The 15,837-nt window shown below is 39.9% G+C and overlaps 1 protein-coding gene across 1 annotated transcript in view; it reads right to left on the reverse strand.

Moving 5' to 3' along the window:
* Window positions 1-2,449: 2,449 nt before the first annotated feature.
* The window catches only part of LOC124281866 (zinc transporter 1-like), a 35,427-nt gene continuing 22,039 nt past the window's right edge, over window positions 2,450-15,837 (reverse strand). Inside the window, exons 6-9 of the mRNA XM_046717881.1 lie at window positions 13,020-13,079; window positions 5,939-5,990; window positions 5,450-5,632; window positions 2,450-4,275 (exon numbers count right to left, since the gene is read on the reverse strand). Coding sequence (XP_046573837.1) covers window positions 4,006-4,275; window positions 5,450-5,632; window positions 5,939-5,990; window positions 13,020-13,079 — 565 coding nt within the window. The 3' untranslated portion in view covers window positions 2,450-4,005. The remainder of the gene's footprint in view (window positions 4,276-5,449; window positions 5,633-5,938; window positions 5,991-13,019; window positions 13,080-15,837) is intronic.

The raw sequence follows: 15,837 nt of genomic DNA on the forward strand, positions 1-15,837 counted from the left end.
TGGATTAAATCTACTTTATTTTCCCTCTGTCCTATCGTTGATGGATTAGAGAAGAAATAAAAATGATACACACAGTGTCAAATACAAATTATTACATTTTCAAATACATGAACACAACTACATGTTACATTATGTGACAATATGTAACATCATCCACTGAATAGAACAAAAATATCGATAAAAAACTACCATGTATTTGGTAAAGAATTATTTCAAGTTGTAACATAAGAGTCTAGACATACCTCATTTAGTAATTAAGAAATGAAACAAAATTACAAACGTTTCTGGATGTGCTTAGTCAAATAAAAAATATTTTTTAGTCTTCCATCCTTTCTGACTAGGAGTCATTTAGCAGTCACGTCAGAAAGATCAAAACTGGGACATGTTACAGACAGACTCTCTGTACATACGTAACATTACCATACTTAACCAGTCTAAATTTACTGAACACTGAAATATACTATTCACACTTTGCTAAGGATCAAATCATGGATTCAATAGAAAACTATTATGCAGGGTCAAATTTGGTTTAAATATCTAAGCTTATTGTAAGCATGGATCCTAGGTTTCAGTTTGTCATTGCATCTTGTGGATCCCATACCTCCCATTGACATGTATTGTTTATTTGTCAATGACTCGTTCCATGATTTGCAAAATGGCTGACTGGTGCCATGAAAACCATTTTTATGGTTACTCATGTATCAAGTGCATACGGTTAGATTAAAGTGGCCGTTTGCCTAAAGAGGTGTTACCATATTATTATTAATCCAGTTCTAAATGGATACAATTTCAAATTATAAATCTACGTTTAAGTAAAGTTGTGAATTTTGTGATCCTTAGCAAAGTGTGAGTAGTATAGACTGAAAATATGAGCGTTGCATTAAAGCTTGAACTGAGAGATTTCCCATATATCGATCAATCAACCCTTCCACCTACAAACACACATACACATTCACACACGCTACTCTGAAAACAAACCTTCTGTACAATGTTTCCAAGTATTCTACAATAAGCCCAGGTTATTTTCCCTTGTTAAATATACAGGTTCATTTCTTTGATACTTAGAACTTTCCCTTTCCATACTTATACACAGGGGTGGAAATAACCCATTGCCCGTCGGGCAAGCAAATTTGTATATCACACTGTACCGGTGTCCAGTTGACTTTCCAATGTTTATTATGTTGTTTATTTAAAAAATCAGCAAGAAAACAGTTGGTATAGTGGCAAAATAATCAGGGCAAGTGACTTTACATGTGCCACTGTACCAGAGTACACTATCAATTTTAAACTTATTTCCACCCCTGATACATTTCTGCTTGCTCTTATTCAAATATCCCATTCAATTTGGACTTTTTACCTGAATAGAGCACAAGACGTGCATGAGGTAGACTACAAACCACTGATAACACAGGTGTACAATGTCACTGATACAGTTTCAGTGAGTGAGTGAGTGAATGGGGTTACACTGCCATACTAGTGCTGAGGCAGTTCATGGCGCCTGTTACATATGCCAGTGTAACATTGCTTAGCTTAAGTGATACAATCACTTTGCTAGCAGGGTTCATGAAATGCAAACATCATACTACCATACAGATTGCAGTTCTTGTGTCATCAATGGTAAATAATGTAATTCTCAGTCTGTACTGTTTTTCGGTATAAAATTCCCAAGCTGACAAACAGTTCTTGCAGTCGATTGGTATCCACTTAATTCTCACAACTGATTAATATAGGTTCATTCTAATAGCAGCAATTTGTACTGTACCAATTTACAAGTCAAGCAGTTATCAGACTAATTATTGTAAATATTACTTTCTAAAAGTTGATTCAGAATTGAAACATGAATCGATATAAGGGAAGACATCAATCAAAAATGATGTTTCATTTGTACAAAAAGGCCTGTTGCCAACAAGGGCTGAATACAGATTGATTTCCAAGTTAAGGCATATCGAACAGGCTTGTGAAAATTTGTGATGCCCACGTACATCAGTGAAGCATGACACATCTACTATACATACACATTTTCCACTACAGCGAACCAAGCAAGCATGTATATAGTGCAGGTGAACCGTTAGCCTCCACTGGGAGAAACTAGGATTATAATTTACAATGAGCGTTTCCGTGAATGGCTAATATTAGGAAGGTGGATAACTATTTGCAACAAATTGCAACACAGACACCTGTGAAACAGTGAAACCCTGTCTAGCTGTATTTGCTGATGTTCAGGGTGCCGTTGTACAAATGGATCCTAGCACTAAGGTGACTGAAACTCCCAAACTCCCATACCTTAGGGACCGTTCATAATTTACAGGTGGGGGTGGGGTGATGATGATTTTAAGGGGGGTCACCCATTTTGTTCGGAGGAGGTGTGTGTGTGTGGGGTAATCAATTTTGTACACGTTTCAAGGGGGTCAGCAATTTTGTACATAAAAATATTTAAAAATGTGCTTAAAAGATATTGGAAGGGGTTGGGGGGTCATTCATTTCTACATGACATGCAGTGGGGTCACTTACTTTGTACATAAATTTTAGGGGGGGGATTCACATTGTACATGCTTCTCCACAAAAATCATCATCACCCCCACACCCCCCGGCCATAAATTATGAACGGTCCCTTAACATAGACTTAAGTTAGTCAAGTTTGTTTTGTACAACGGCAACCATTACCATGATTTTGTCCCTGAAGTTCATTTTTGAGTTCCAGTTGATCAAGTTGGTTTCAAGGTCACAACTAATAAAGCAGGAAAGCTTTATTACTGGCCACAGACATAAACCTTCGAGCTAGGCTATAATACTGACAAGCTGAGGATCGTAATCAGGGAATATGGGAGTCATAACCATAACCAGAGGATCCAGATAGCTAAGGGATACAAGTTGTCCTGTGTAAGGGATGTAACTGTGAGGAAACTTGGCTTGCCTAAGGGATGCAACTCTGCAGATAAAGCCGTGCTGTCTAAGGGATGTAACTCTGCAGATAAAGCTGTCCTGTCTAAGGGATGCAACTCCACAGATAAAGCTGTGCTGTCTAAGGGATGTAACTCTGCAGATAAAGCTTTCCTGTCTAAGGGATGTAACTCTGTACTGCAAATTGTCATGCCTGAAGGAAGCAACTCTGCTAAGTATCTTTTCTAGCCAAAGGGACGAAACTCTGCACAGACAGTTGTCCTGTCTAAAGGATAAAACTCTACAGAGTTCTACAACAATGTAACCCCTTGAGTATGAGGCAGGATTGTTTGATTAATACATGAATGAAGATGAATATATATACTGTTTCTTCAAAACATGAAATATTAACCAAAATTCTACGTCAATTGGCACAAAATCAAAAACAATCACATCCCATTGCTTGACTTCACTCATGTTGTCATTTGCTATTTAGCATTTGAAAAGTTTGATAGTAACTGTGTAATGAGCATACACACTGACGTACAAAAATAGCAACGTGGTTATGTCCCTAACCATCAACAATCATATTGAGCTTATTGTTAATCATGAGGTCAGGTCATCATTTTTTAAACACAATAGTAAGTCACAGTTTTAAACAAAATATCCTCCAAAACCGTTACACTCTGGTGCTTGTGATCTTTCAGATGAAACTTCTCCAAGAATTAACATTATCCAAATATTATTATTGACATGAAGAAAGCTGAACCTGTCAGTTGCCTTACATGACATCAATATTTCAGATTCCGAGATGTTGTGGTGACTGTGATAGAGTGTATTGTAGAAGATTTTGCACATTGTATTTCTTTAAATTATTTTACAGCATACATAAACCTTCATTAAGTTTCAGGCCAATCATTTAGAGAGCTCAGAGAGGTCAAAAGTTCACAGACAGGGAAAAGAAAATGCCTTTGGCTCACCTTGACCTTTCGACCTGATGAGTAAAAAATACACAAAATACTTCTGCTTATCTAGAAGAAATCACCAGCAACACACCCTTCTCCAGTGCTGTGGTTCACAATGGAAGGAATGATGAAAGTCTCTCCAATGTTTTCTCTGTATCAACTAAACAGGAACATCTTTGTCGACTTGTTCTTGACTCTGGCTTCTGATTGGTTTACTTGAGCTCTGGATGGGTTCACTCTTGTCTTGGATGGGTTCACTCTGGCTTTGTAAGGGTTCACTCTGACTTGGAGTTTGTCTGTCCTTGCCATTTGGACTAGAGTTCTTGGTACTCGTCTTGCTTGTCTTGCCACAGCACGTGTCCCCAATACAGTTGTTGCCGGGATTGCACTCGATCACACAGCTGGGTTTGTTCATAATGCTGTGCCCGGACTGTAGTGTGACAGAGAGATGAGTGAGCCGGTGAGTTTCATTTGTTGATGAAAAAACAAAGAGCTGTGTGTACACTGTTGATGTGAGCGAGTTAGTGAGTTTAGTTTTAAGCCACACTCATCAATGTTCCAGCTTTATGGTGGCGCGCTCTGTAAATAATCAAGTCTGGACCAGACAATCCAGTGATCAACAGCATAAGCATCGATCTACGCAATTGGGATACGATGACATGTGTCAACCAAGTCAGCAAGCAGGACCACCCGATCCCGTTGGTCGCCTCTTACGACAAGCATGGGTTACTGAAGATCAATTCTAACCCGGATCTTCACGGGCTCCTTCTTGGAAGGTTATCAGTGCCCGAACATGTTTCTGGATTAGATTTCTGGATTAGATTGTGATCTAACACAAGGCCGTTTTGCAATAAGCATCAAGATATATTGTATAATCTCAAACTGCATGATTTGACGATCATATATAGATCAAAACAAGATAAACAGAACAAAACAACAGTTGTTGATGGAAGGTAGAAATGTGTGTGCATATAAGGGAAGTAACTGAGAATTCATTTCTTATCTCTGTGCACTATGGAATTACAGAAACATTTCGAAGGTGTTGGCAAGTGCATAACATTAAACGCAAGATAGAAATCACCCTTTGAAATAATTAAAACGTTATATTGTGATATGTATTGTGGAAAGAATGAACCTCTATAAACCGATATACCTATAGTATCACACACCCTTACTGGTCAGCCAATAAAATGCCACTCATTCACGTGCAATCTATTCATAACAAATACATTCTTACACAACCATCAGCAACACTGCTTCTCTATCAAGGATGTCTGTACTAATGCTCTCTTCTGGGACAGGCAAAGAGTAGGTAACAGTGGGAGCAATAAAGTAAATAAGTGAGTGAGTGAGTTTAGTTTTACGCTGCTTTTAGCAATATTCCAGCAATATCATGGCAGGGGACACCAGAAATGGGCTTCACACATTGTTTGAATGTGGGAAATCGATCCTGGGCTTATGGCCTGATGAGTGAAAGCTTTAACCACTAGGCTACCCCACCGTCCCTGAAATAAATAAGATCAATGAGAGAAATGGAAATATTCTAGCTGGCAATGATCTACTGAATTTCCATACACTCTTTGGCATATGTATGTGACTATTACCTCAATAAATTCCGGCTGGATGGTTGTGGAATGTATTCCTTCATCATGGAAGATTTCCTTCACCCGGCTGGCGAGATGCATGTAATCCTCTACATTGTGGCAGCTGACATGAGCTGTTGCCACGATGCGATTTCCAGCCAGCTGCCAAATATGGAACTCGTGGATTGCCACAACTCCAGGAAGCTGAAACAATGATGATAGGAATAAGCAGTCTGCATCCTATATCCTTCCAGTGAGTGAGTGAGTGAGTTTAGTTTTACGCCGCACTCAGCAATATTCCAGCTATATGGCTGCTGTTTGTAAATAATTGAGTCTGGACCAGACAATCCAGTGATCAACATCAAGAGCATCTGTCTATGCAATTACAATACAATGACCTGTGTCGACCAAGTCAGCGAGCCTGACCACCCGATCCTGTTAGTCGCCTCTTTCGACAAGCATGTGTTACTGAAGATCAATATTCTATCGCGGACCTTCACGGGGAAATACCCATGACTCTTCTGTAGAACAGATCTGGGTATGATACACCACCAGGAGAAGCCTGATACCGAAACATTAAGCAACAAAACATGTCAGAATGTGAAATATCCTGACTAAAAATTAAACACCAACAGCATCATCACTTGTGTTAGAAAGTGAAATAGATTTACAACTTTAAACATTTTGTACCTCTTCCTGGTGTAACTCACACTTCAGCAATACAATCAACACCATAAATTTACTTACTAAACTTTGACATGACAGGGGCGGATACAGCTTTTTGAGAAGGGGGGGGGAGGGGAAGACACACTCTTGAGAAAGGGATGGGAGGTGGGGTGCACACTTTATCTTCACTAGATTTTCAATGGTCATTTAATAAACTTTCAGGACAAAGGGGTGGTGGTCTGGATCCGCCTATGCATAAAGACACATTACTCTTGCTACATGTAATTTTGGAGTAAAATTGATATTTTATACTTATCCTGACTCATGCTCTTTTTGCTTGTCTTCTTCTTCTTTAATGAACATAGTGGAACACTTGTATCTCCCTAATTGAAGCTCCCTTCAATTTAAAATCACTAATTAGTATTCACCACGAGTTACCTCCTTTTCCACAAGCGCGGGAACGAGGGCGCCACCTCTACCCATGTGCCTCACTCTCTCCTCATATACTGAGCCCAACATTTGAATTTACAGGGAAATCCAAAGTGTTATTTGGGGAGGATGGGAGGGCTGACCTCATGAGTCAGGATAAGTATAAAATATCAATTTTACTCCAAAAATTACATATTTTTCCTTATCCTGACTCATGCTCTTTTTGCTTGTAGCATCCTACGGAACGGAGGTGGGAATATCTAATACTTTGGATTTTTAATAATTAGTGATTTGAACTGTGATGATTGTAATAACCCTATGGGAACTTCATAAAGGCACTGAACTGATGAATTCCTGCTGCTAACTTATCAGCTGCCATATAAAAGGTTATTACCATGTACTTATTATGATAAAGTATATATAACATTAATACAATGCTTAAGACTAATAGACTTAAGCTTGTTAATATGCTAGTATAAACTCCTTAGAGTTTGTTAGCTAAAATACTTTAAGATATAACATAGTACTAAGCTTAAGATATGATTAAACTTAAGCTAATTATATAATAGCAAACTCTTTAGAGTTTGTTAGTTAATATACTTATATGATATAGATATAATGCTGAGCTTAAGATATGAATAAGCTTTAGCTACATATATAATAGCAAAACTCTGTAGAGTTTGTTAGCTAATATATTTTTATAATATGAGTATAGTACTGTGCTTAAGCTATAATTAACTTAAGCTACATATATAATAGCCAAACTCTGTAGAGTTTGTTAGCTAATATATTTTTATAATATGAGTATAGTACTGTGCTTAAGCTATAATTAACTTAAGCTACATATATAATAGCCAAACTCTGTAGAGTTTGTTAGCTAATATATATTTATAATATTAGTATAGTACTGAGCTTAAGATATAATTAACTTAAGCTACATATATATAGCAAAACTCTGTAGGGTTTTGTTAGCTAATATATTTTTACAATATGAGTATAGTAGTGTGCTTAAGATATAATTAACTTAAGCTACATATATAATAGCAAAACTCCGTAGAGTTTGTTAGCTAATATATTTTACAATATGAGTATAGTAGTGTGCTTAAGATATAATGAACTTAAGCTACATATATAATAGCAAAACTCCGTAGAGTTTGTTAGCTAATATATTTTACAATATGAGTATAGTATTGTGCTTAAGATATTATTAACTTAAGCTACATATATAATAGCCAAAAAACTCTGTAGAGTTTATTAGCTAATATGTTTATAGTGTAACCATAGTACTAAGCTTAAGATAAGATTAGACTTAAGCTAAATGTATATAGCAAAATAAACTCCTTAGAGTTTATTAACTAATATACTTTTTATGTTAAAAACATAGTACTGAGCTTAAGTTATGATGAAACTTAAGCTATATATATATAATAACAAAACTCCGTCGAGTTTTGTTAGCTAATACCTTTATAATGTAAACATACTGCTTAAGATATGATGAAACTTAAGCTAATTGTATAATAGCGAAAACAACCCTTTAGAGTTTGTTAGCTATGATATAAACCTAGTATTGAGCTTATGAAGGAAAACTTAAGCTACATATATAATAGCAAGAACTCCGTAGAGTTTGTTAGCTAATACATGTTATAATGTAACCATAAAGCTTAAAATATGATGAAACTTAAGCGAAATATATAATAGCAAAACCCTCTTTTAGAGTTTTGATAGCTAATATACCTATATGATATAAACATAGTACTGCGCTTAAGATATGAATAAGCTTAAGTTACATATATAATAGCTAAAACTCTGTAGAGTTTGTTAGCTAATACATGTTATAATATAACCATATTGCTTAGAAATATGATGATACTTAAGCCAAATAGCAAAAAACTCTTTAGAGTTTGTTAGCTAATCTACTTATATGATATAAACATAGTACTAAGCTTAAGATATGAATAAGCTTAAGCTACCTATATAATAGCAAAACTCCTTAGAGTTTGTTAGCCAATATATTTTAATAATATGAGTATAGTACTATGCTTAAGGTATAATTAGCTTAAGTTACCTATATAATAGTAAAACTCCGTAGAGTTTGTTAGCTTAATTAACTTAAGCTATGTATAAAATAGCCAAAAACTCTGTAGAGTTTGTTAGCTAATGCATTTATCATGTAACCATAGTATTACTCTTAAGATATGAATAACTTAAGGTAAATATATATAATAACAAACTCTGTAGAGTTGTTAACTTATATATTGTATGATGTAATAATCATAGTACTGTGATGATAAAAGGAACTTAAGTAAATTATATATAGCATGAAGCTATTTAGTATTGTTATAAGATAAGTAAAAATCTGTTAGATTGACTTATCTTCTCCGAGGAACTGTCAGCTGTTGTGCGAGGACCATGGGATCGAATTGGTGTATACCTGAGACGTCCTCGGTGGTGATATCTCTCAGATAATGGTTTGCAACCACCATATCGGATTTCCAGAAATAAACCCTCCATTATTTCAATCACATTTGTGTAGAACAATTGTAGAAGTTAGCTATAATATCATGAGTATTAAGCTCATGGAGGGTCGGAATAGGTCCATCCGCATATGCACGTAGTATGACAGTTCTGATCCAAATGGAGATATAGTACATGAGACTTCACTCTGCGTAAGTTGATGATAGAGGAAATAATCTGTTGCATTTTTCCTCCTGTTTGGTTTGGTGGAGATAAATTTACAGTGCTCTTGCTGGCCATCTTGATAGAATCATCGTATCATGGGGTCCAAGTATGTCATCCAGGCGTGTTCATAAACCTCACTTGTGAGGTGTTGGAGCACTATATTCATATCCCCAGGTTGGGCGTGAAATTTCCGTTTTATTCTCCAAACAGAAGTTTAGTAGGTTTACTAACCATCTAGTTGTGTTAGTCGCTTGATGAAATTCAGCTGTAGTCTGAAACGCTGTGGATTTAGATCCACTTGTATCTTCGTCTAGGTAATTCGCTGCGAAGTCCTTGACGATGTAGGTGCACAACCAGGTGTGTCTGTCCTCGTTGAACTTTATGTAAAATCGCCTGACTGCCGATCCCTCGTCTTAACTTGACAGGGGAGGTCTCTAACTTGAAGAAAGGCAGTCTAATCATGAATGTTCAGGTTAACTGGACTGTAATGAGGCTTGCTCGTTCACTGATATATAGTTGTCACTTGTGACGTAAGTCTTGAACTGTGAATTGAGATCGACCTCTGTGTAGGTCGTTGTCCCTCGCGGTCCAATCAGAACAAGGCATTTTGATTCTGTATAATACCCGCGCTGTGATGTCACCGGTGTAGCGGGAAAAAACCCACCTTGAATAAATTCTTGTCGTCGTTGATATTAGCATAAACGTCGGTCTTCACCGTAGCTTCCCGAAGTTATCCGAGTGACCACGTGTTTCGAGGGTTAATGGTAATCGCTTGAAACCTCCGGCGCGCCAAATATCTCGCTCTGTAATTTTATGCTGGGTAGGTTATTTTCCTGGTTGTCGTGAAAGTAATTTCAGTTTTGAATATAATTCCGACTTCCTTATATATAAGGGTATAAACAACTTGCAAGTTGTGAGCTTGTAGACTGTATACATGAATGTATCGTCATAATTGTAGAATTAACGTTGAACTTGTTGTACATATTTCTTCTCAGAAACTTTGACGATTAAGAGTTATACTCGCTGTAACAAGGCTGCTGTTCAATTTCGATATTGAATTGTCTGCAGATATGCGTAATGGTCACGCATGTAGATAATCGTATCGTCGTCCGGGATTGTATATTAGCAATTTATACGGAATAGTTGATTTCTGTGAAGATCTATGAAATGTCGTTGACTAATAATACAGCGACGTTCTGTGTTGTAAATAGCCTGAGCAATTATCTTCACGTAGGCTTATAGACGGCATCTGGCATACAGTTGATAATCAACTTATGCGACGTCTTGAACGGACTGACGAGTAGCTATATATGACGAGTGGCTAGTATATGGAAACCTTGGAGGAGACTTCCTCGGTGAACGCCGGAGACTTCGCGAAGTTCTCGAAGTATCCCTTCTAGATCTTCTGGGTGAAGTAGACTTGGAGCCACTTAGCCTTCGCGACCATCGCGAAGGTGTCGAGTCAAAGCCCGATTAGTATATATATATATATATAAATATATATATGAGCGCTTGCTTCGTGAACAGCCTCTGTGTTTAACAGGATGTGGGATCGGGCGGCGCTTGCCTAAGTAGGGCCAGCATGGATCATCTTATCATATTCAGAAGTCGTGTTACGAAGTCTGGTGATAAGTGTCTAATTGATCGTTCTAGATCTATTTAGGCCAGCGAACATACGTCTCGTCATGGATTCAACAGAACCAATATACGATTGTAGTTCTTATACTTGATATCGATGATCAACTTGTCTATGGGTTGATCTTCTCGGAGACTTGTGAGGGGAACGTTGATAGTTTCGCAGCTCTTTGTATAGTCCCTCGATGTCCTTCTAGATGATGATGATCTGGATTCAGGTGTCCTTCGCGCATGCCTTCGCGAAGCTTCCTCTGCGTCCGGTCCGGGGGAACGACGATATGACCTTCGCGAAGGCTTCCGTGATGTCTGATGGTCCGAGTCCACATCTAGGGATGAAACCGCATAAGGTGATGATCTATCCTGCCTTCGCGAAGGCTGTACATCTAGGTTCTTTCCGCCTTCGCGAAGGCTGTACATCTAGGTCCTTTCCGCCTTCGCGAAGGCCTTCGCGAAGGCTGTACATCTAGGTCCTTCGTCAAGGTGGTCCGTGACTTCCTTCGCGAAGGTGACATCGTCCTGGCTGCTACGTTGACGGGGGGTGCCTCTGGGGTGCTGTCTACGTTGGAGCCTTCGCGAAGGCTCGGACCCTGCTACCGCAGATTATAGTGGTCCTCCATGATGTTCATAATTTGTCGCATCATGTCTTCTGGGATGGTCTGCGACGAGGTCGTCGGTGCTTTATCTGCGGTGTTAATGGAGGGGTCCACCGGAAAATCGTCCGACATCAGTGTAGAGGCATCAGGCTGCATGGTGATCTCTGCTGATGTCGTTGTAGCTGTCACCGGTCGTTTCTTGTGGCGTACGTCGGGGATGATGATCAGCTGATCATCGTAGAGGTCCAGGTCATCGGCTGGAACAATCTCGGTTGAGAAAGTCCTAGTAGACTTCGTTGATTTTCCCTCAGAGGTCGACGCTGCCCTGGGTGTGCGACGTCTGCGTTGAGTGTTGGTAATGATGGGACCCTCAGGACGATCATCGCATATCTGCGTTGGTACATCAGGCTGCATGCTGATCTGTGCCGACATCGGTCAATCTTTGATGTACATCCGGTATGATGACCGGCTGATCATCATACAGGCCCAAACTGCGATGGGAACGATCTCGGCTGTTGAGATGTAGTAGAAAAACCCTCTAGTCTTCTGCTGCGACGATGGGATGTCTGGGGAAGCAGGATGCTTCTTGGAGATGGCGGACTACGTCCCACACCTCTCCACCACTCTAGCGGAACACCACACGGGAGGGGAGTCGGCCAACAGCAGTAGACTGGCGAGGGGTTCCGGTGTATCAGTCATACTAGACTCTGCATACGCGACCTATCTGCTGTGCGTGCCAAAGCGCAAAAGTAAATATTAATAAAAGGTAGAATTGGATAAATTAGTACCGCAACTGCAATGTGAATATAATAAACATGGCGCCGTACATCATATTAAAGGCGGATCAGCAGCAGCATAAAAAACGTAATCTGCAATAGTACAGAATTTTCATCAACGTAATCCACTGAAACAAACACGGCGTCCCGTGAATAAACTGTAGAAAACGCGACTAAATATCAATATATAATCGTTGAAGGATACTAGCTAAACCTCTATAGATGTCTATACGAGGTAACTAACTAAATATAATTCAAAGGATATAGTGTGTCGGGAGACACAGGCGCTCTCACGTCCAGCTCACTGGGCGAAGAAGGAGAGAGTGAGGCACATGGGTAGAGGTGGCGCCCTCGTTCCCGCGCTTGTGGAAAGGAGGTAACTCGTGGTGAATACTAATTAGTGATTTTAAATTGAAGGGAGCTTCAATTAGGGAGATACAAGTGTTCCACTATGTTCGCAAGAAGAAGAAGACAAGCAAAAAGAGCATGAGTCAGGAGAAGGAAAAATAATAATCTTTCATTCTCTCTGACTAAAGAAAAAATTGCACTAACATTATTTTCACTCTGTGCTGATCATACTTACAGTGAGTGGGTGAGTTTAGTTTTACGCCGCACTCAGAAATATTCCATCTAATATGGCGGCGGTCTATAAATAAATAATTCTGAACCAGACAATTAAGTGATCAACAACATGAGCATCGATCTACGATGACATGTGTCAACCAAGACAGCAAGCCTGACCACCCGATCCCGTTAGTCGCCTCTTGTGACAAGCATGGGTTACTGAAGACCAATTCTAGCCCGGACCTTCACGTGTCATCATACTTACAAAGTGGAATTGTTGTACTAATGATGATGATTACTAGCAGGACACTGGAAGAAAACAATCAAAGCATGAGAATCATGTTGATGACACTTAACAGGCTGATTTTAAGTATGGCACAGTCAAAGAAATTGAAAATTTTAATATAAATTGTACATTTATATGCTTTTTCCGGCTCAGATACACACGGTAATCTTAATCCCTGCAAATAATACAATGCCCAGCAAAAACAACTTATAACTTAAAAGGTAAATAATTTTGTCTAGTGATGTTTAATTGCAAATTTGACGTCTCTACTGACAAAGTCGTCTTCTGTTGTTTGTTCACGCGAAGTGATACGATGTTGTTTTCTTACCCCTGGAAAAAAGTTTGACGAAAGCGTAACCCATGGATAAGACGACCCCCTTCTACAGACTGCTTTTTTTGGTCCTCAAAATTCGGCTTATAGACGGTCATATACGGTACTTATCCTATCTCATGATTTGCATTTCTCTTTCTTGCTTCGACGCTGAGTGGAACGAATGAGAACTTTTCCTGTAGGCCTCTCTTGTCCATACGGCCGTGTTCCCCAGGCTGCTCTCCTTATAGGACAGGTCCCTAGTCCATGGCTAAGCATGCAGCATGTTCCCCTGTCTACCCACGTAACTACCTCAGAGTGATCATTGTCTTCTTGGAGCCAATGAGTTATACGTAACCGTCGTAATCTGAGTAGAGGGGAGGCTGGGTGGTCATCCATCTCGTGAGATAGGATAAGTAATTAAAATTTTCAAATTTTTAAACTTATCCTATCTCACGGTTGGAGGGTGTGTGTGTGTGTGTATCCACAGATTACCCCAAGTCAAAAGTTGGAGGTATAGTGTGTGTGTGTGTCTGTGTACCTGTGGGGGGTTCTCCTGATTACCCCAAGTCAAAAGGCACTGACAGTATAGGATCAAACTGTATAGACTAATGACAACCCCTTGTAGATAGCAATGAACCCAAGGAGGCGGATCTGACTAGCATAGTACCTCTACTAGTGATGGGTTCTCCTGAACCCCTTGGCTTACTAGGCATCATTGCTCCCAAGGAGAGGGTGCTCCTGAGCAATGTGGTGTTCAGCTGCAGGATCCGACTAGCATAGTACCTATACTAGTGATGTAGTGATGGGTTCTCCTGAACCCCTTGGCTTACTAGGCATCATTGCTCCTAAGGAGAGGGTGCTCCTGGAGAGTCGTCCCGGATGTATGGGCACAGAAACATCTGAAGAGGGCAGCTGGCCCCTGTAAGTCAGCGCTTGTGCCGACGTCAACCACCCTAGTAACTTCTGCCACTGGCGAAAAGTTGTGGGTTGGACCAGCACTAGTGGTGCGTTGCACTGGATCTTGTCCCACCTCTCCTGGGGCACAAACATCATGACCTGTAGTGTTGAATATTGTCCCTATAAAAAACCCCAAAACGGGTTGGTGTTACCTCCGATTTCTCTGAATTCAGCAGCCATCCTAATTGCGCGAGCAACTTGATGATGAACTGCCTGTGGAGAGGAAGGATGACTGAATCCTGCTGGGCTTGAACACAGTCTTTGATATAGTTCTCGATTGTCATGCCTCGACAATGCAGGTAGCTTGTTATCAGATTGGGTATCTGAGTAAAAAGCCACAGGGCCGTACATATGCCAAACAGCAGGACCCTCCATTGGTATCAATGATACCCCTTGAAAGTAAATCGAAGATACTTCCGATAGTCTGGATGTATCGGGATGTGAAGGTAGGCGTCTCGCAGGTCGAGGGAAATGAGAGGTCTAACAACTCTTGCCTCTGACAAAGAGATATCTTCCTGAGATAAGAACGTTTAATAAGTCGAGCTACTATGTCAGTTCTAACGGAGTGCTGAATATAGTATGTTCGGCGCATGACGATTTTCAGTCAATTTACAGGAACGTTCACTTTGTAAACAAATCGAAGAAATTCGTATGATCAGCAAACCTCAGGAACGTTTCGGTTGGACGAACAAAATGATGGTTAGCCAGGTGGAGTGAGAAAGGTAGTAGATCGCTGCCTGGTAACAGTCCACACATAACTGCAGTGACCTCTGAACTCAGTGCTTGAGCTAGTGTAGAAAACCGAGTAACCCCAGCAAAAAGTCAAACCGTTCACGGGTGTTTCTGTCTGTCACCTCCGATAAGCAGTCTCTCTCGACTGGCTGTCGAAATCCTGACACAAACACTCTTACCGGGAATGGCACCGTTCATTGTTACTAGCATTTAAAGGCTGGACTTGATATCCGATTCGTTGGACCAAGACAAGTCTACAAGGGCACTTCATAGTCACTCTAATCATCAAATTTCCGGTAAACAAACAGTAGTCCGCCATTTGCAAACGTTACACACGAGTGACAAAAAACCCATACATTCCGGGCTGAGCTATGCTGGCTATTTGACAAAACATCACTGCTGGTACCATGCGCAAAAAACTTGACCCATCTGTTATCTGTCCAGAAACTTGCTTATCATGTAAAACAAAGGGAGCTGAAGATGACGAACCATCTGCAATAATTGCACCCAGCGATACACAAACACGCTGTTACGAGTAGTCTGTAGTAACAAGACTCAGTGAAGCGTCGTAAAGTATTCCTGGCTAGCAAGCTTATCTAGTAATGACCTACCGGGTGGTTGTAGAACTGATATCTACACCGAAGGGTAGATTCGTTGAACCGAATCATTCAACAAAGGTGAAGATCGGATGGTAGATTAAATCTGGAATGAGATGAGCCCCGGTCACAGAGGACTCTTGAGAACTGGGATTGTCAGACCGTCAAGTGCCGAGAGTGATA

The sequence above is a fragment of the Haliotis rubra genome, unplaced genomic scaffold, assembly GCF_003918875.1.
Source record: "Haliotis rubra isolate DU_JTF1 unplaced genomic scaffold, ASM391887v1 Scf29, whole genome shotgun sequence".
NCBI classification, from domain to species: Eukaryota; Metazoa; Mollusca; class Gastropoda; order Lepetellida; family Haliotidae; genus Haliotis; species Haliotis rubra.